Source organism: Phalacrocorax aristotelis, chromosome 2, assembly GCF_949628215.1.
Source record: "Phalacrocorax aristotelis chromosome 2, bGulAri2.1, whole genome shotgun sequence".
Classification (NCBI taxonomy): domain Eukaryota; kingdom Metazoa; phylum Chordata; class Aves; order Suliformes; family Phalacrocoracidae; genus Phalacrocorax; species Phalacrocorax aristotelis.
The window spans coordinates 112,079,463-112,096,342 of NC_134277.1; the positions used below are offsets into that span (position 1 = coordinate 112,079,463).

Consider the following 16,880-nt stretch of genomic DNA (forward strand, 5'->3'; position numbering starts at 1 on the left):
GCCACAGAAGTAATTGGCTGTATACTTCTGAACTCAGTCAGCTTTCTTACTGATTCTGCTGTTGCAGGTTGGAACTTTAAAATACTAAACAGCAAGAAAGTTATCTTAAATGTTAATAACATGATAGAGGAAAACAATATCCAGGTTTCTGTTAATATGTGGTTTTCCAGGACTCAACCACAACCACAATCAGTTGATCAGTTGACTGACTAAAACTCTGGTCATTGTGTTTTTGGCACCAGAAATGTGGATTTTCTATGAATACAGTCAAGATGCATGTAACTGATCAGAGCAGAGCTGGTCTTCTAGACCAGCTTTCTTTCCTCTCTATCATCTCCTCACATACACACACCTCTTCTTCGCACGTATATTTGCAAATTGCTTTTCTCTTTATAACTCAGAACTGCAAATTAAGTATCGGATTTAAACCTGGCAAAACTCCATGCAGCCTCCACTGGAGTCACTCTGGCTGGATAAGGCTGTATGATTAAAGCATCATCTTTGTACGGGGCTGCACAATACATTACCTCTGTTTTTCCACTCATTGAGAATCAGTTTATCCCCACAGCTGTAGGCTTTGCTTTTAGGGGAATACAAAGATCACAAGGAAGGCTACATCCAGACCAGTGCTGCACTTCAGAGCTCACAGGTGGGGTGATTACTCTGGTTTATTTATTTATCTGTTAATAGCTTGGAAATGTTAGTATCTGACATTTTCCTTATTCTGTCTTCGTAATCCAGCATTTTTCCCCATGCTTCTTGTTTACCTTTGGCTGCAAGATCCCAGCCATCAGTGGTACTAGCTGGCGCCTGGCACCTCCCTGGCTGCAGGCAGCTGGACCGATGCCAGTGGGGAAGGCCAGCCTGCCTGCACCCCTCTCCCCTGGCTGGGAGCATTAGGGGCCCGCTCCTACCCACGGATCAGAGCCTGACGCCCTCTGTGGTTCAAGCAATACAAATAACAGTCACCGAGTCACACTCGGACAACGCAATCAGCATTTTGAAGCTTTTGAAGAAAAGGGAAAGGCTTTGATGGGTTTGGGGTTAGGGCCCCAATGTTTTTGCTCGGCATCACTGCACGACTCAATGCATCTGCAGAGTTAGCACATTGTTGTAGCAGGACAAAACCACCATTAACTCCTTATAACGGCATTACTTTATTGCTAGGTTTTGTCCATGAAAGAAAAGGACCACATTTGTAAGTTTTGTTTTTCACAAGAGCTGAAACAAAGGAGTTGTTTTTCATTAAACAAATACAAGCCTCAAACAAAACAACAGAGCTGATGGATGTTAATCTTGCCTACTAAATACGATCCCGTCTGGAAAGGTGAGAAAGCTCTAGGTCTTCCCTGCTTCTTTGCCAGGGAACATGACTACTGAAAATCCCATTCCCTGAAGAGCTTTTTTCCAAAGGAAAAGAATGGTCAGGAGAGATTTATCAGCCAAATCTAAGCATGCCAGAAGGGTAGGACTCCAACCTTCATGCATCTGTCCCTCTGAAACTTTGTGTACAGAAATATCAGCAATTTCTTGATCAGTTGAAACCAGGTAGAAACAGCAAGAGGGCGAGACGCCCACATAGGCAAGTAGAGTTTTGACATATAAGGCAAAATAAAGAGAGGCCAAATCACAAAAATTAAGAATAGATCATTATTAGTTAAATCACAATTTAAGAAAAGGGCGGGGGGTGGGGGGAAGAATACAGTCTTTCCACCGTCTTGGAGGAACAAGAGGCTCAAAGCTCAAATCCCAGGGGCAGAAAGCTGGGCTATGGCACAGCCTGACTGTATTTCACATCCAGCATGTGGACGCTTTCCTAAAAGGTGTACATAAGGCAGACTGTATAGAAAGAAAAGAAGGAACGACAGTGCAAAAATGTTCCATCACTCATGGCTCTAGTCATGGTCTTTAAGAGATCATTAAGGATAAATGGGAATTAATGATTACTGATAGTGATTATTTGCATGCAATAGCATCACAGCTCTGCATGGCCCTTCAGGGGGATGTTAATGGAAAAAAAAGCAGAAAGAAAAATCCTAGATGCCTCCTGACAGAGTCTGCAGTCTAATTTAGACAAATGCAGAATGTGGAGATAAAGAAATGAGACTTAAATGAACGAACTTAAATTTATTATGCAACGTCAATGTGATGAGAATGAAGAGCTGATCAAAAATTCCCAGATACGATATTTCTTTTCTGGTAAGAAGACACAAAGATAGATAGAGACCAACGCCATCTCCTCTACCACCACCACTAGCTCAAGGGAACTGCCAGGCAGAAGATGGGTAAGCGGTTTTGGGGTTGCAAGTCCGACGACAGGGCAGTACGACCAGCACCCAAGCATCTGGCTGAGTGCCAGCACTCCTACCTTGCGCTGGAGAACCACTTTTCTTTGTGTTTTGCCTGGTGCCTGGTATTTTCCAAGAAGCTCCGTTTTGCAATTCTGCTGAATAAAAACTTTTTTTCTTCAATACTGCTAGAGGTGGGTAAGTGCTACTATGAGTTCTGCTTTTACACGACTTCAAGACAATCAATTTCACAGGTATTATTTACTCGGTGTGCCCTGCGGTGGGTGCAACGTTCCAGCCAATTTTCATGATGAGCTCCCAGTAAGTAAAAACACCGGTCTTGCCATACTCTATACATATCTGCAAGCATGTGTATGCACAGAATCCAAGTTTGTGGTTGCTTGTCACAAAACACGTAATGGGTATTTGAACTTATTTGATGTATTTAGGGTGGCTGTCCCTGAAAAGCAGTGTTTGAACCTCCTGGGCTGTGTCTGTACTAACCCTTTTCGGCCATGGCACAGGACCCGATGGCTGTTTGACGGGTCGGGCACTTGCTGTGGTGAGCTCAGGTCTCAACCAGCACATTCCTCTGAAGGGATACCCAGATTTGGAGGCAGCTCTGGGAAGCACCCTAGAGCTGGGAAATAGCTAGGACTTACATTTATAGGCTGGGCCGTGTCAATATATAAGATTGCTTCTCAGTCTTTCCAACCCTAAAGAATTGCTGAAGAAAACTTAATGGCCACCTTGCACAGTGCTGTTGCAATGGTTTTCATTTTCAAGCCCAAATCCTTTGCTTGCATGAGTTACAACGTGTGTTTACAGCGTAAAGGTTTTTTTTTTTTCCCAGCATGGTTTCTGGGATCACTTCCCCACGTTGTGAGTGGAGCAGAGCTGACCCAGGGTTACCCAGATAGTTTCATGAAGTCCTTTTTAAGGCTTTCCAAGGCAAACTACAGCTGCTGTTAATGCCTGGATTTGGGCAGAGGAAGCAAGCACAAGGAATCCATTCCCTCTGCACTGCTCTGTATTTCCAGGGATGAGGAAAGGAAGGACAGTGCCGCCCACAAACCTCAGTGGACACAACCCTGCCTTCATGTAGCTTCATCTATAATCTGCATGTATGCAGGCATATATATATTTCATCCATATATTTTACAGAATTGCAGAAAAACACGCTCTCTGACCTGACAGATGACTTAAATAATTCTCCAAAGCAGGCACTGCAGGCAGAAATCCCAGTGCCCCATTTTAAGGTCTGATTAAGCTGTGCTTGTATTGGCTTGGTGGGGATGCTTGGTCTGCTGTGTCCTGGGAAAGCAGCAGCCCCCAGCCACCATGAACCCCTGGTCTGCCTACCCTACCTACTCAGCTGCCTGCCCTACCCACTCAAGTGCAACATGTTCTAATGATGTCTTACGGTTATTATTACAAATCAATGGATTTTAAGACTCCACCGACTCAGAGAAGACCTCTAGGGTCTTGGCTGCGTACACTGAGCCTGCCGAGGGGGCAGCAAGGGAGGTGCAACCTTTCTCTAAGGAAGGCATGATGTCGCTCTTGGCTCCTTTCAAAGGGAGGTGAAACACTATCCCCATCTCTCCAGCTATAAAGTAACCGTATGGGTGCTGGGAAAAGCTTTAAGTCCTACAATTAGCACAAAAACCCGAGGAAACCAGGCAGACTGCTTCCCTGAGAAGGATCAGCCTATGGGATTTCAAGAAAACTGGTGCGCAAAGGCAGACTGAGTAGGTAGTTTAGGCTCTGTATTGTACCTCAGCCTGGGGGAGCACAAGTTCACATGCTGACACCCCCCCCCAACACCGGTATATCAAACCCAGGGCTGCAACACAAATGCTCGCAAGGTGTCGTTGCAGTGTGTCAACTGTGTTCCCTGCCAAGATGCTCATTAGCACAAAATCTTTGGCACCATGTATAAATTTAGTTAGTCCCTAAGCTGCGATCCAATTACTTTGTGAGGCAAGGTGATTTTCTCTTGCAGAAAACCTGCAGCCTGAATCTATGGGTACAAGCACAATGAGCCTGAGAAGCTGCACGGTTTAGAGATCACACTTGTGTCCTAAATTGCTTCTACATTATCTCTGGGAGGTCTCAGTAGATTAAGGCCTAATTGCACTCTAGTTAATGTGCCCGATAGCCCTGTCAACAGCCATAAAAAGAAATCTGGAGTTTAATTGTGTGCTTTTGCTGCAAGTTGCATGCTCTTGAAAAACCATACCTGGGTAAAGGCCTTTTTTTCTTTGTGCATTTCTCTGCTGCCTCTTCTCTTCAGGGAACTCTGCAATAGAAGCAATGCTGAGTTACTGATAAGCTAAACACGAAGCCTGCAAGCCTCGCAGGGCTCAGTACTATAGAAGTTATCGAGGAGAAAGCAAGTATATTCTCCTGAGCAGCTAGGGATTTAATTTTTTGTATTTGTGTATTAATCACTAAAAAACCAAGACAATCGGGGCCTTGTTGGTGAATTTTTCAGTGCACAAAATTTCCCACAAAAAAAAAAAAAAGAGTTATAAGTTCACAGAGGAAAAAAACCCACCCTCTTTTCTTCTCTGGACCACCACAATTTTTGGCAAAACTTTCTTTTTGCATGGGGCAACGATTTATGTTTGATTAATCCAGGGAAGAACTCCAAGAATGTTATTCGCAGTGGATGTGAAACACATTGTGGAAAACTCAGAGAAAAGCAACCCCCCAGAAAAAGGGAAGGACATGCATGTTTAAGCTATGTGGCGTAACATTATTAGTTCATCCGTGCTAGCAAGTGTACTGAGGAGTCGAGACAAAGACCAGGTAATTCAAGACAAAGACCAGGTAATTCTCCAGGTATTTCTGAATTTACTGTATAAATCAGATTTGACTGGCTTTGCAAATATTTATATCCCTTTATAAGCAGTTTTTTAAGACATGGAAATGATGTCCCCACCACTGCTTGGTTTTCAGAACCCAAATGGAAAAGGACAGTTTTCCTTAGAAGCGGGAGGCCGAGCACCGTCAGGACGTTACCAGTGTTCGCACTGACTTGTGTCTCAGGACCAAGGTCAAACCACTGTGAGCTGGGTCTGTTTAGAAAAGGCATAAATTTGACTTTTGTAGGTTGAAGTATCAGAGGGGAATGATAGCTATTAGGAAAAAAAAGCAGGGCGCTAGAAACTACAGAGTCATTTGAATTCAAAGCAGGCTGTATTTGTCTGTGCCCAGAGCCTGAAGGCTGATACTCCCTAGCAATCACCCTGACATTGTGGCCTCTTTTATTTATTACTTCTGTTTATGTTTGCTCTGCAGGGGACAATTTCCACCTGAGGTGAAGCCTGGGCTGTCAGAGGCTTGCCCACAGAGTGCCTCTCCTCTGGCCTGTGCAATGGAGCAGTGTGCCGGACCAGTGCTGGCTCCTGTGTCTGACGGGCTAAATCCTGGTCTCTGTAACCCACACTAACCCAGCGCTCCAAACCATGAGCCCAGCGAAGAGGAAGGGAAAGGAGGGAGAGGCATCCTGTTAATTAGCTAAGTCCAGTCTCGTGCCCAGCCATCAGCTGGCAGAAAACGCGATGTGAGCTCAGGGACAGGCTCACACACCACATGCAAATCCTAACTGAAAGCTCTCCGTGGCTGTGCGGTTTCTGACTGTTAAGCTACACAGCTACTGCAAATTATAATTATTGCACACTAAGACAAATCTCTCCTTCTGCTCTTTGTTATACACAGTTAAGTAGTTAAAACCCATTCATACGCGGCACCATATGCCCAAGACATACTACCGTTTATTTTTTGCTAATCTGCTCTCTACTTTAATCCAGTGATTTCCTATAACTAATGAAGCTGAGTAAGAGAAATGGGGTTTTTTTTGGATACTGAAACAGTTTAATGAAAAAATATTTTAAACACTAAAAACATCATATGAAAACCTGTTACACAAGCTCAGCCAAGATAAACAGTTACTGTTTTCTCATTCTTTTTAAATGTGGTGTTATTCTGGAAACAGATATGTAACTGAAGGCAGTCACCAGCCAGCAGCATCATGCCCCAGCATGCAAGACGGGTTACTACAATTGAAGAGATACAGGGCATAGCCCTGGCCCTCACACTCACTGCTTTTCCGTGTGACTTCAAGCAAGAGGAGGTTGTCTGGTTGCTGAGTTTGATTTGTAACTTCTTAGAGTCAGGGTTGAGTCCCCCAATTTCTGTAGAGGCCTCAAGGCATGACTGTAGCAAACAGCTACCAAGCACGCTAGAAATCCAAAACCTTGTGTCAAATCCTAAAAACCTCTTGCTCTTACCTATAAGCAAAAGGCTACACTTAGACCCATCCAATTTGAGAAGCTAAGTGATAAAAACACACGGACAATGCTGTGCAAGAGAAAGTAATAAAGCCTTTGCTCTGTTATACAGGATAATACTTGGAAAGTAATGGGAAGGGAATTAAAATTTAGGTAGGAGGTGTGGAAGACACACTGAGAGGCAGGTAGCGATCTGGCTTTGGAAGGTGTAAGTTCCACTCCTCACTGAAAAAATTTATTTCACAGATCCAGACTAAAAAGTTTATAACATATTGCCCGAGATGGGACCTCGCTTTAAGCATTTTCACACTGTCCTGTTTGGATTTGCGTAAGAACAACCTTCTGATCAGTGCTCGGCTGGGAGAGTGGTTTGTATTTCCATAATGCTGAGACTCAACCTTAGGCTGAGTCTGTCCTCAGTGTAAGAAAAATAATAGGATATTTACCTCTGGGGGCTACCAGTGGATTACAGGGAGAAACCTCCCGCCCACGTGTCAGTGGAGGACTAGAAAGACAGGCATGGCAACAAGGGACTGCCTGGCCAAAACCCCCTAAGCCCTGTAGGAGAGCAAGGAAAGATCTCCATTTCACCACTGTGGGACCAGGCCGCAGACGTGTGCAAAATGCCAGCTGATATAGCTGGTACTTCAGTAGGACTAAAGGCAGAGAGTGCTGCTGCAAAAAGAAGTAGGTGGAACGCACTACAAGCTTAAATGCTTTAAAACGTAAAATGGTGCAATAAAGGAGCATTTCTCTTTGATGCAGAGGAAATTGGCGTCAGAAGCTGGTATGGATTAATGCTAGAAGGAACATTACTGTACTACCTTTTTATATGCAAGAGACCAACCAGGGTTGGCCATCTACCAAAAAGCCTTTCAATGATGGTTAAACAAGATTTTATTAGTCCTTTGATTAACACAGTCTCTTAGGAAAGAGGTTACTCGCCGGACATTTCCTACCTTCACAGTTTCACTGCAGTTTGTCCCCGTACCTCTCGGCTTCCAAGGAGAGCTAATATATGGGGGTAATAAATTGCCCAGTGCTTTAAAAGTTAAACACTCCAAAAGATTATTGGATGCAGCAACTACAGTATTAACAGCAGGAAGAGGCACAATTATTTTCACCTTCCCTAGGAGCCTAGCACAGACAGGAAGAGATAACTTGTGTCTTTCGGTGAATTCCATTTTTAACACATTGACAAGAGTCCTGCAAACTGAGCCGTGAGAGCGAGACCACCCATGTGGGGAACAGCAAGCAGAAGTCAACGCACTGGAATTAGAGGTTGAGGAGGACAAGAAATAAAGTTTGAGTTAAGAGCAATCATACGTGTAAACACATGATATGCCCCAAGTTTTCCTACTGAGGCAAGTGCTGAGTAGGATTGAGAATAGAGCTGAGAACAGGCGGCAGTAGAGAAGGACTTGGAAAATAAGAAGAGAGAACCAAAAGTCCTTAAGAGCTGCCAGCCTGTCACTTTATTCACTGCTATTAAGAGAGGCAAGTCATTTTGGGTGCAGTCTGGCATCTGCAGGCAAGCGTGGGCTTGCTATCATATGCGCATCAAACTGAACCTGCAAAATCAAGTAGTCAGTCATTGAAGTGACAATGTCTGCAACTTAAAAACAGAGAGGCTGGCTTGGAAAGTCTGGCCCTGAAGGCAATTTCTATCACTGTGATGTGTGAGGAATTATGCACGAGCATCACTGGGGCTTATGCGCTGTATAAATAATGTTCCATGTGCAAAGATGGCTTGCTACCAATTGCTTTGAAATGGGTAATCACAGTTTTCATTTGCATTCATTAGAAAATACTGCCTGTGAGAGATCTGACAGTACTTAAAAAAAAATGCATGAGTGACCATAACCACTTGCTCTAAATACAGCACTAGGTGAAGCAGACTGCTTTCAGATCACTGGTATCTGCAAGGCTAACAGTTTGAGAGTTGCACATTGGCATTTCATAACAGCAGCTAACTTTTTGCTAGCTGTTGAGACCCAACACATTCAGGAGTGAACAAAACATCCAGGGAGACATAATCTCTGCCCCACAGTATGTGACTCATTAGGAGACCTTGCCAATAGACCAACTCTTTCATAGAGGTTACTCTCCAAGAAACACCAGTGATTTAAATGAAGGTAATTCTGCTTGGCATGAATGTGGATCGGAAGAAAACCAGATCCACTTGTAACAGATGGTTGAAGGTGGATTTATCCCCAAGTGATGTAAAACAGCGTTCATTAACTGCATCTCTAATCACTGCTCAGGAACGCCTCACTGCCAGCATTTTCCAGGCGCTGTGCAGGACCACATGGGAAGATTATGGCAGAAGATGAAAAAAGCAAGGGACCTCTGTGCTCCTTCTCCACCAACCCCCGTCCACACAAATCCAGCTCTGCTGGCCACTGCAGGCAGTCTCCCTCTCAACTTTTTGCAGCTTTGGAATGTCAGACCTTGACATTGAGGGGGTGCATGATTCCCTCTCATTTCACTGCTTCAGAGCTACCCCCGCTTGCCCAGGCTGGTAGATAAAGAAAAACCCTTTGTGCAGAGCTCTGTCACTCTCAAACCACTAATGAATAACTCCTCTAACAAATGCAGCACTGAAAGCACATGACCATGACCTGTTTCTTTAGGAGGGACTGCTTTCAGTGATCACACTGGAGCTTTCTGGAATCTTCTCGGTGAAAGGAGACCGGTGAAAAGGAAGCATCTCCGATTTCTGTAGCAACATCCCTTTCTTAATGGTAGGACAGGGTGGCTTGCCGTTCTTTCTTAACGCCTGAAGTGTCTCTAAATTCCAAGTATACAACTGAAGTTTTGCTTTGCTGCCATCCCATGCTCTGTATTACAATGGTTGTGCAGTGAAAGTACGGTGGCAGCTTTTTCCATGTGGACTTTCCTATGTATCTATGGGATGGTTAAAGCAACTGGAAAAAACAATGAAATTCTAATTGCTTTTCAATTGCTGTAGGCCCTTGAAAAAGATATCTCACCAAGCCCTGATAAAGCTGGGTTTGACGCAAGTGATCTATATCTGCATTCATTCCCACGTGTGTTTCATTTACTAGAAACCTCTAAATACTGCGATATTCATCATTCACATGACCTAGCAAAGCAAGCCATGTCTGAAATATCATAAGCATTACAGTTCAGGATAAAAGCCATCCCTTGAGTAAAAAAGCAGTAAAGCACGCTAGCTTTCAGCACCAGCTTAAATTTCTCTAACGCTGCATTACTCTATTGTGCTAAGCTTATGAACAGGGGCTTTGGAGGAGCCTCTTTCTTTTGCCTCTTACCGCTAACACGCGGCACTGGTTGTCTCTCACGGCTTCCTGGTGCCTTTCGTATGTACACTGATACTGTTGTGATATTATCTGGCTTGGCATTTACAAATAATTTGGTATGACAGGTCTGGGACCATGCTGTGGGGAGGGAAGCAGCAGGGTTGCATCTGCTGTGTGAAGCCCTGGAAGGTGAGATGGCAGCTCTCAGCCGGATGGGGGGCAGCTGGGCTAGCTCTGTGTTTAGCTCCCAACACACCATTTCTCTTAATATTTGGTCAGTGGAGGCTGACAAGAGGGCCTGAAACCGATATAATTATGTTTATTAATATGATGAGATCAATAATTATAGTAATAATTGTTATTAATAATAGATTAATTGTTATTAGTGATTAATTGTTATTAATACAAAAATTAAACCCTGCAACAGACAGCTGAGATCAGAAACTCTAACAGGTGTATCACTGTCTTATGCAGTGCTTCTACCCAAATGTTTTTCTTAATAACTTCTTAAATTCATTAACATGTATTTTAAAAATCTCTGTCTCTCCTGCTTTGTTAAAGACATAAAATATCTAAATTATATCACGTGTCACAATATATAAAGAAAATTATAACACTGAGACCAGACTTTTTTTTTTTTTTTTTGGTCCTATTTCAGGTGAAGAAAGCCAGAAAGAAGCCAGGCACATCGCTCTGCAGCGATTCTCCCCTTCCTGATGTACCAGTGCTGTCACACTGCTGTGCCAGGAGCAAACACATCCCTCCAAGCCTTGTCACCCCTCCGTTTGCACAGCCTGAGTTCCCCTTGCTGTGCCTGTCCCTTAGCCCCCACATCACAGGTGCACTTGCTAGCCCTCTGCCGTGGCATCACCTCGCTTCCAGCCCCTGTGCCAGAGGAGGAAATCACAGCCGCACGTCCCTTGCAAACCTGCCAGGCAGGAGCGGCAACAGCACCGACCAGCAGCAGGGGCTGGCTGCCAGGCCTCTACATCTCCATCTCTCACCATATTACGCCCGTAACACCCACAGTAACGTGTACTAGCTGGGACCATCCACCCTCCCCTCCCCACTGGCGCAGGAGGCAGGAGCAGCACCCCAAATTCCCCTACACCAGCTGAGCTGCAGTCACTGAGCACCAGCCTGCTCCTGGTCCCCACAAAGGGGCCATGAGCCACGTCAGCTTGCACCCCCTTTGGAAAGAGCTCGTTCAAGAGCCAGGCCTAATCCGAGCGGTATGTGCTGTGCTGACACCGCCTGAGCCCTGTAATTATCTCGTTAGTGTTATATCGTAGCAGAGAGCCCGTGAAAAATGCACTGTGCACTATATACACACAGAAACAGACCTATCCTGAAACGGTTTGCCAACAGGAATAGTACTTGTCCTTGGCCACAAAACCCTATGTAATGATACGCATCTGGTGCCTGAAGCCCAGGACACGCTTCAGCACGCCGAGAAATGGTGTCCGGTCCCGTGGCCAGTGCTGCCAGCTGGGGGGGCTCTCTTTCTGCCTCTCTGGACACAACTGGGGTAGCAAAACTGCCAGAGAAGATGAAACAACTTGTATGACTTTTTAAAGCCTTTTTTTTTGCTCTGGGGACAACTCTTACTGCAACAGCCTGGGCAAGCTAGACAACTGCTGGAGAAAGCAAACCCTTGGAAAGAGCCCCCGACATACCTCCTTGGCCATCTGCCATCCGCATCACGCTGCTCGGCATTGCCGCATCGCCCAACGCTAAATGCAGACTGCCTGAAAATAGAGATGAACTGCCCTCCCCTTTCTCTCTTCCCTGAAAAATGCTTTAAAGCCCAGATCTTTTCTGAAGGACTGCAGCAAATGTCACAGGCCTTTCAACTGGGAGCCGCTGACAGGGCTGGCTTTACAGTATTGGACTTGTAGGCCAGGTAGTGCTCAGAGAGGGGATTAGGAATTTACATTGCTGAAGGAAGACAATATATGAGCATTTACTGCTGATCAATGCACATGCAGCCCGGAATTTCCTGTAGCACAGGTGATCTATTATAGACATAAATGTTTTGTTTTGTTTTTTCAGGAGAAGATGAAGGCGGCAGTATACACACAGGGTTAGATACCTGCTCTCCAATTGCAGCATTAGAGTCAGCTCAGTCTCTGCCACCATGAGCATTTAGAAAGCAATGCCACATAGGTTGTAGTCTCTGTATCAGGACACCCTTCAGTGCACTGGAGAAGCAAACTGGCGAGTTTGACAGCGATGGGGTGAAGCAGAGACCTGTGATGTGGACAGTGCCAGTAAAGGAGAGGAGGGGAGATGAGCGAAACCCCAAGCTCCCACTAGGTCAGGAGGCTACTGCAGCAATTTACAGCACTGGGAGAGGGAGAAAACACACAGCTCTGAAATCTCTAGTGTTCAAGGTATTGGTGTAAAGAGCAAATCTCATAGAATCTATAAAAATAATATATATGTATATTTTTCAGAAGTCTTTTTGCAGAGAAGGATATTCAGAGCTGTGCAACATCTGTGCTTTCTGTAATACTGGATCAACAGCTACAGAACTGCTTTTCGCATTGGGAATGGAAAGAAAAATTTTCCTTGAGCAGACAACTATAAGTACAAGCATATTCAGTCTCCCCTGGATTAGAGCAACTTGCTGTTTCTATGAAGTATTAAATTAAATTCTAAAGAAGCAGAGAGATTAAAGGCCAACTGCAACGACCCTGAACAAACATGTCCCAGATAGTCTTTGTAATCCTTGGTTGCCCATCTATTATTTCACGATTTTAAGGACACTGCACTCTGACAAAGGGGTTTATAAAAATAGAGCAAAAAGATAGCAAAGTCACACTTAGGTAGCTGGTGACATTTTTGAACCTCACGCAGCTGCTACCTGTGACACACTTTCCTACACACCATTCAACACACACAACTGCTTACCAACAGGTGATGGATCACCCCCAAGACATCTATATTCAGCAAGCCATGGGAGTTACAGTTCAAGCACAAATAAAGTTAGTTCTGCTACATTGAACAAGGCCATCAATTATAGGAATGAAATTCAAGCCAGAGCATAGCACTTGTAATTAAGAAATGGTGGAGCCCAGGCCAGGGCAGGCACAGGTGACGAGAAGGGGATGCAGCTCCTGCGAACACACCAGCCCACTGCTGAGCTGTGGCACATACTCTGGGAGCAGCAGTGTGACATCCACCTGCTCTCCCAACACATTATACAGGGCAAGGGTTACTCTCATGGGACAAGAGCGCTAGGCTACCTACAAGCCCAATTGCAGCTGGAAAGGGCCAGGAGGGAAAGAAATTGTTAGTAGAGAGTATATCTGCAAAGCTGCATTTCCTTAGTAAAATCAGTTTATAAAGATGGATCAGCAGCAGCCCTGTAAATACCAAATGAAAATATTCTACATGATGGATATAGCTCCACAAAGATGTGCTTGGAAAGGAGTATGGCAAACTTAAGGGGGAACACAGTGCTTTAAACACTAAAATTCAAAAAGCACAGAAAAATTATAAAGGCGGTCACAGATGTTAACAGCAAATTATTCAGGTGTGAAGCATATTTCTGAGGATACCCTGATCTGGGTGGGTATTTGGGTTATCCTTAACCATTTAGTCTGCTCCTGGCACTGAGCTGTGATTGCCTGGGAACCCATTCCCATGGCTTGCAGGGAGCTGGGGTGACTTTGTTGATGTGCAGGGGCTGCACTCTCCTGTGCTATCTCTGCTTTAAAGCCTAAATGAGCAGCCTTGGCTCCTTGCTGGATTTCGTGGTCCCCACCTCTGGATGCAGAATGATGCTCCAACCCCAAGGACCAAAGCACAAAATGAAAGGCATATTGTGCATTACTAGGTCTTATGTGGGGAAGAGAGACCTGAGAGAGGGTCTTAATGCTCTTAGACCTCTGAGAGCAGCTCCTGGGGAGATGGGTGAAAGCATGGGGTGAGATAATGCTTCTTGGTCTGCTCTGTAGCTCCTGGGAAGGACAGACAGCTTTCCTGTCCCTTGGTGCAGGAGCTGACTGCCCCAAGCTTCCCCACTGCAGTGGCTCAGTGCTTTGAGGCGCTGATTTCTGGGGACCTGACAGTGCTCAGTGCCTGCCCAAAGGAGGAATTCGCAGCTTCAACTTTGTTGGTATTCACCCCTCTCTACACGCATCCTATTCAGGATGCACTTTGCTTGGATACAGATTTGCTTGTGAAGCACAATGTTTTATCTGTTTTCCCAGAACAAAATAGAAGAGAGAAAGAGGATGACCCATTTATATTCCCTTAAAACAGCAAAAGGATGAATTTCACCAGTCTAGACCGCTCCAATAGCAATAACCCAAGGCAAAAATCTTTATTCAAGCACCATATTGATTTTAGGATACAAGACTAAGGGACTTGGATCATCACCTCTTACATTAAGTTGTTATATGAATTAAACATTACAAAAATGGATTAGGACATCTTTGCTCGGACATGTGCTTTTTTTCCTCACTGTATATTATTTCCACATCTTGTTTAGCCTAATTCATAACTTTCATCACTCCTCTTGACAATTTAGACCAATGCTTAAGTACTCCTGATGGGGGCGGATCCCTCGTCTCTGAGAACTTGCCCTGCTGTGTCTCGCTCTGCCTCTCTTGCTAATATCTAACTAAGCACAAGAATCATAGAACCATAGAATCATTTAGGTTGGAAAAGATCTTTAAGATCACCCAGTCCAACCATAAACCTAACACTGCCAAGTCCACCACTAAATCATGTCCCTAAGTGCCACGTCTACACATCTTTTACGTACCTTCCAAGGATGGCGACTCAACCACTTCCCTGGGCAGCCTGTTCTAGTGCTGGATAACCCTTTCAGTTAAAAAAATTTTCCTAATATCCAATCTAAACCTCCCCTGGTGCAACCTGAGGCCTATCTTGGCCTCCTGTCCTTGTTACTTGAGAGAAGAACCGACAACCACCTTGCTACACCCTCCATTCCATGTAGTTGGAGGTAGTTGTAGAAGCCTAAAATGGCAATACAGATGCATTTTGTGTTTCAAAATTACAATCATTATGCTCAATAATGCCCCACGTTTCCATTCCCCTGAGTGGGATTAGCTACAGGCACACAGCCAGGGCTGGTTTTCAGGAGCTTATTCTGCATAAGAAACCTTGCACCCTCCAGTCACCGCAGCCATGACCAGCCTTGAGCTGAGGTAGCAAGCAGGAAAGGACGGTGTCTGCACTGCATTAGGCTGCTTGGGAAGTTTCTCTTGCACTGTCTCCTAACCTTTCAAGTGACTGAATTTGTAACCCTAGTCACGTTGTACATAGTATTTTTATTATGGTAATTATTACAATAACAAATGAAGACTGACAGCACTTGGTTTTGGTGGCTTTCTCTCAAAGGCTATTAAATTATGCCATTTTCTCTGTGTTTTTACACACCTGCTGTAAAACATATGTATAGAGAATATATACAGTTCATTAATGAAGTGAAAAAATCCCACTCCAGCTATCTGGATTGTGGTGCTGCACACATTCAATCTCAAACACAGAATGAAACATGAAAGAGGTAAGGAGCATGGTTGACTTTACAAGTCTCTGAAAGCTGATGCCAAGTCGGTGTGTCCTCGGTTGTCACCATGCACTAAAACACATAAATTACAGGGAAGATCTTACTGATCCCATTTGCACAGCTTGTTGATGTTGCTGCCTAGTAAAGGAGGTGTCTGAAGATGATTTGAGAATCAGCTTTTGAAAAATCATTTTTAGACAGTAACTCCAAAGTCCTTCTAATCTCTGGGTACTTCTCATGCTGAAGTATATCAGAGCAGGAACATCCTCATGTGTTTTGTATTCGATTTGCCTACTCCAAAGAACCTCTTCATATGTGGAAAGCTTTGCAAAGCACTCAGGAAGAGCAAAGGAGCAACAGCATGCTCCGGCTGTGGACTGCAGGCTGGGAAAATATTCTGGGGAAGTACCTTTTTATTACACTTCTTGACCAAAAAGAAAAGGAGGCACTTTTTTTACTATAAATCAGTGTTTGAAGTACAGGGATCTAACCACATACAAATGGCTAAATACAAGATACCACTGTGGAATATAATTATGTGCCAAAACCACACCAATCTCCACTTTTTAATGATTTTTTTTCAAAAAATCTCCTCACATTTTCATTAACTTCAGTGAGGCCTGGACTAGGGCCTCAGGCAGTTTAAGGCTCTCATTGTCTTCTCTGAAATGCAAGTTTGTAGGTGACTGGAGAGCATGCAGGGATTGCTGCAGAGAGGTATTTAATGGTCACTAATCCGCAACTACTGTTCTGTTGTGATTAAAAGTAAGACAGCAGGGATGCCTGATGAAAGGACATGATCAAGTCATGTCCTGAAGCCATACCGAGCCTGATAGGAGAGAATACAAATCTAAGATTATTTCGCAAAGCCTGAAGAAAGAGCCAGCGTAGATTTGTTAGGGGACTTGGTAAACATTTGCCTCTTTTCTCTGACTAGCAGAGCAAAACAAAAAGGGGGAAAGAAAAAGGAAAAACCTCAAAACACCTAGCTAAATATTCTTTCTCTACCACTGGTCAGGACAAGAGTTCCCAAAAAGCTGTTACTCTCCTGGCAATAACAAATGGAAATGTCTGAGCCACATTGGTGGATGAGTTTTTGACCTGAAACATGTCAACTAACAGCAGAATAGGCTTTATCCCAGCCTGGGTGCAGAAAATTAATGACTATGAATAATCCGTATGCATTACAGTGAATAATGACAGCTCAGTGGAAGGACTGCCACAGACCTGCAATTTTTTTAGATCATTATTTCTCAGATGACAGAAACTATTACAATGAGGAAATTCATACACTTTTCATTTTTCTAATTAAAACACGAAAACTGTTTCTCTCTACCACTTAATTCATTGCTCACTCTTTCCTTCTGCCTCCTCAGCCACCTGGAAAAAGCAGCTCCTGACAGGTAAACCGTTTCTTAGCTGAAGACCCACTCTATCTCCAAGGGTGCTTCAGTGACAATGCTTAAAG

The 16,880-nt window shown here is 44.2% G+C and overlaps 1 protein-coding gene across 4 annotated transcripts in view; it reads right to left on the reverse strand.

Moving 5' to 3' along the window:
- Positions 1-16,880, reverse strand: part of MTCL1 (microtubule crosslinking factor 1) — a 111,070-nt gene that overhangs the window by 47,849 nt on the left and 46,341 nt on the right. For all 4 annotated transcript variants that reach the window (XM_075084700.1, XM_075084699.1, XM_075084702.1 and 1 more), the window contains exon 4: positions 4,531-4,590. In XM_075084700.1, the coding sequence (XP_074940801.1) occupies positions 4,531-4,590 (60 nt within the window). The remainder of the gene's footprint in view (positions 1-4,530; positions 4,591-16,880) is intronic.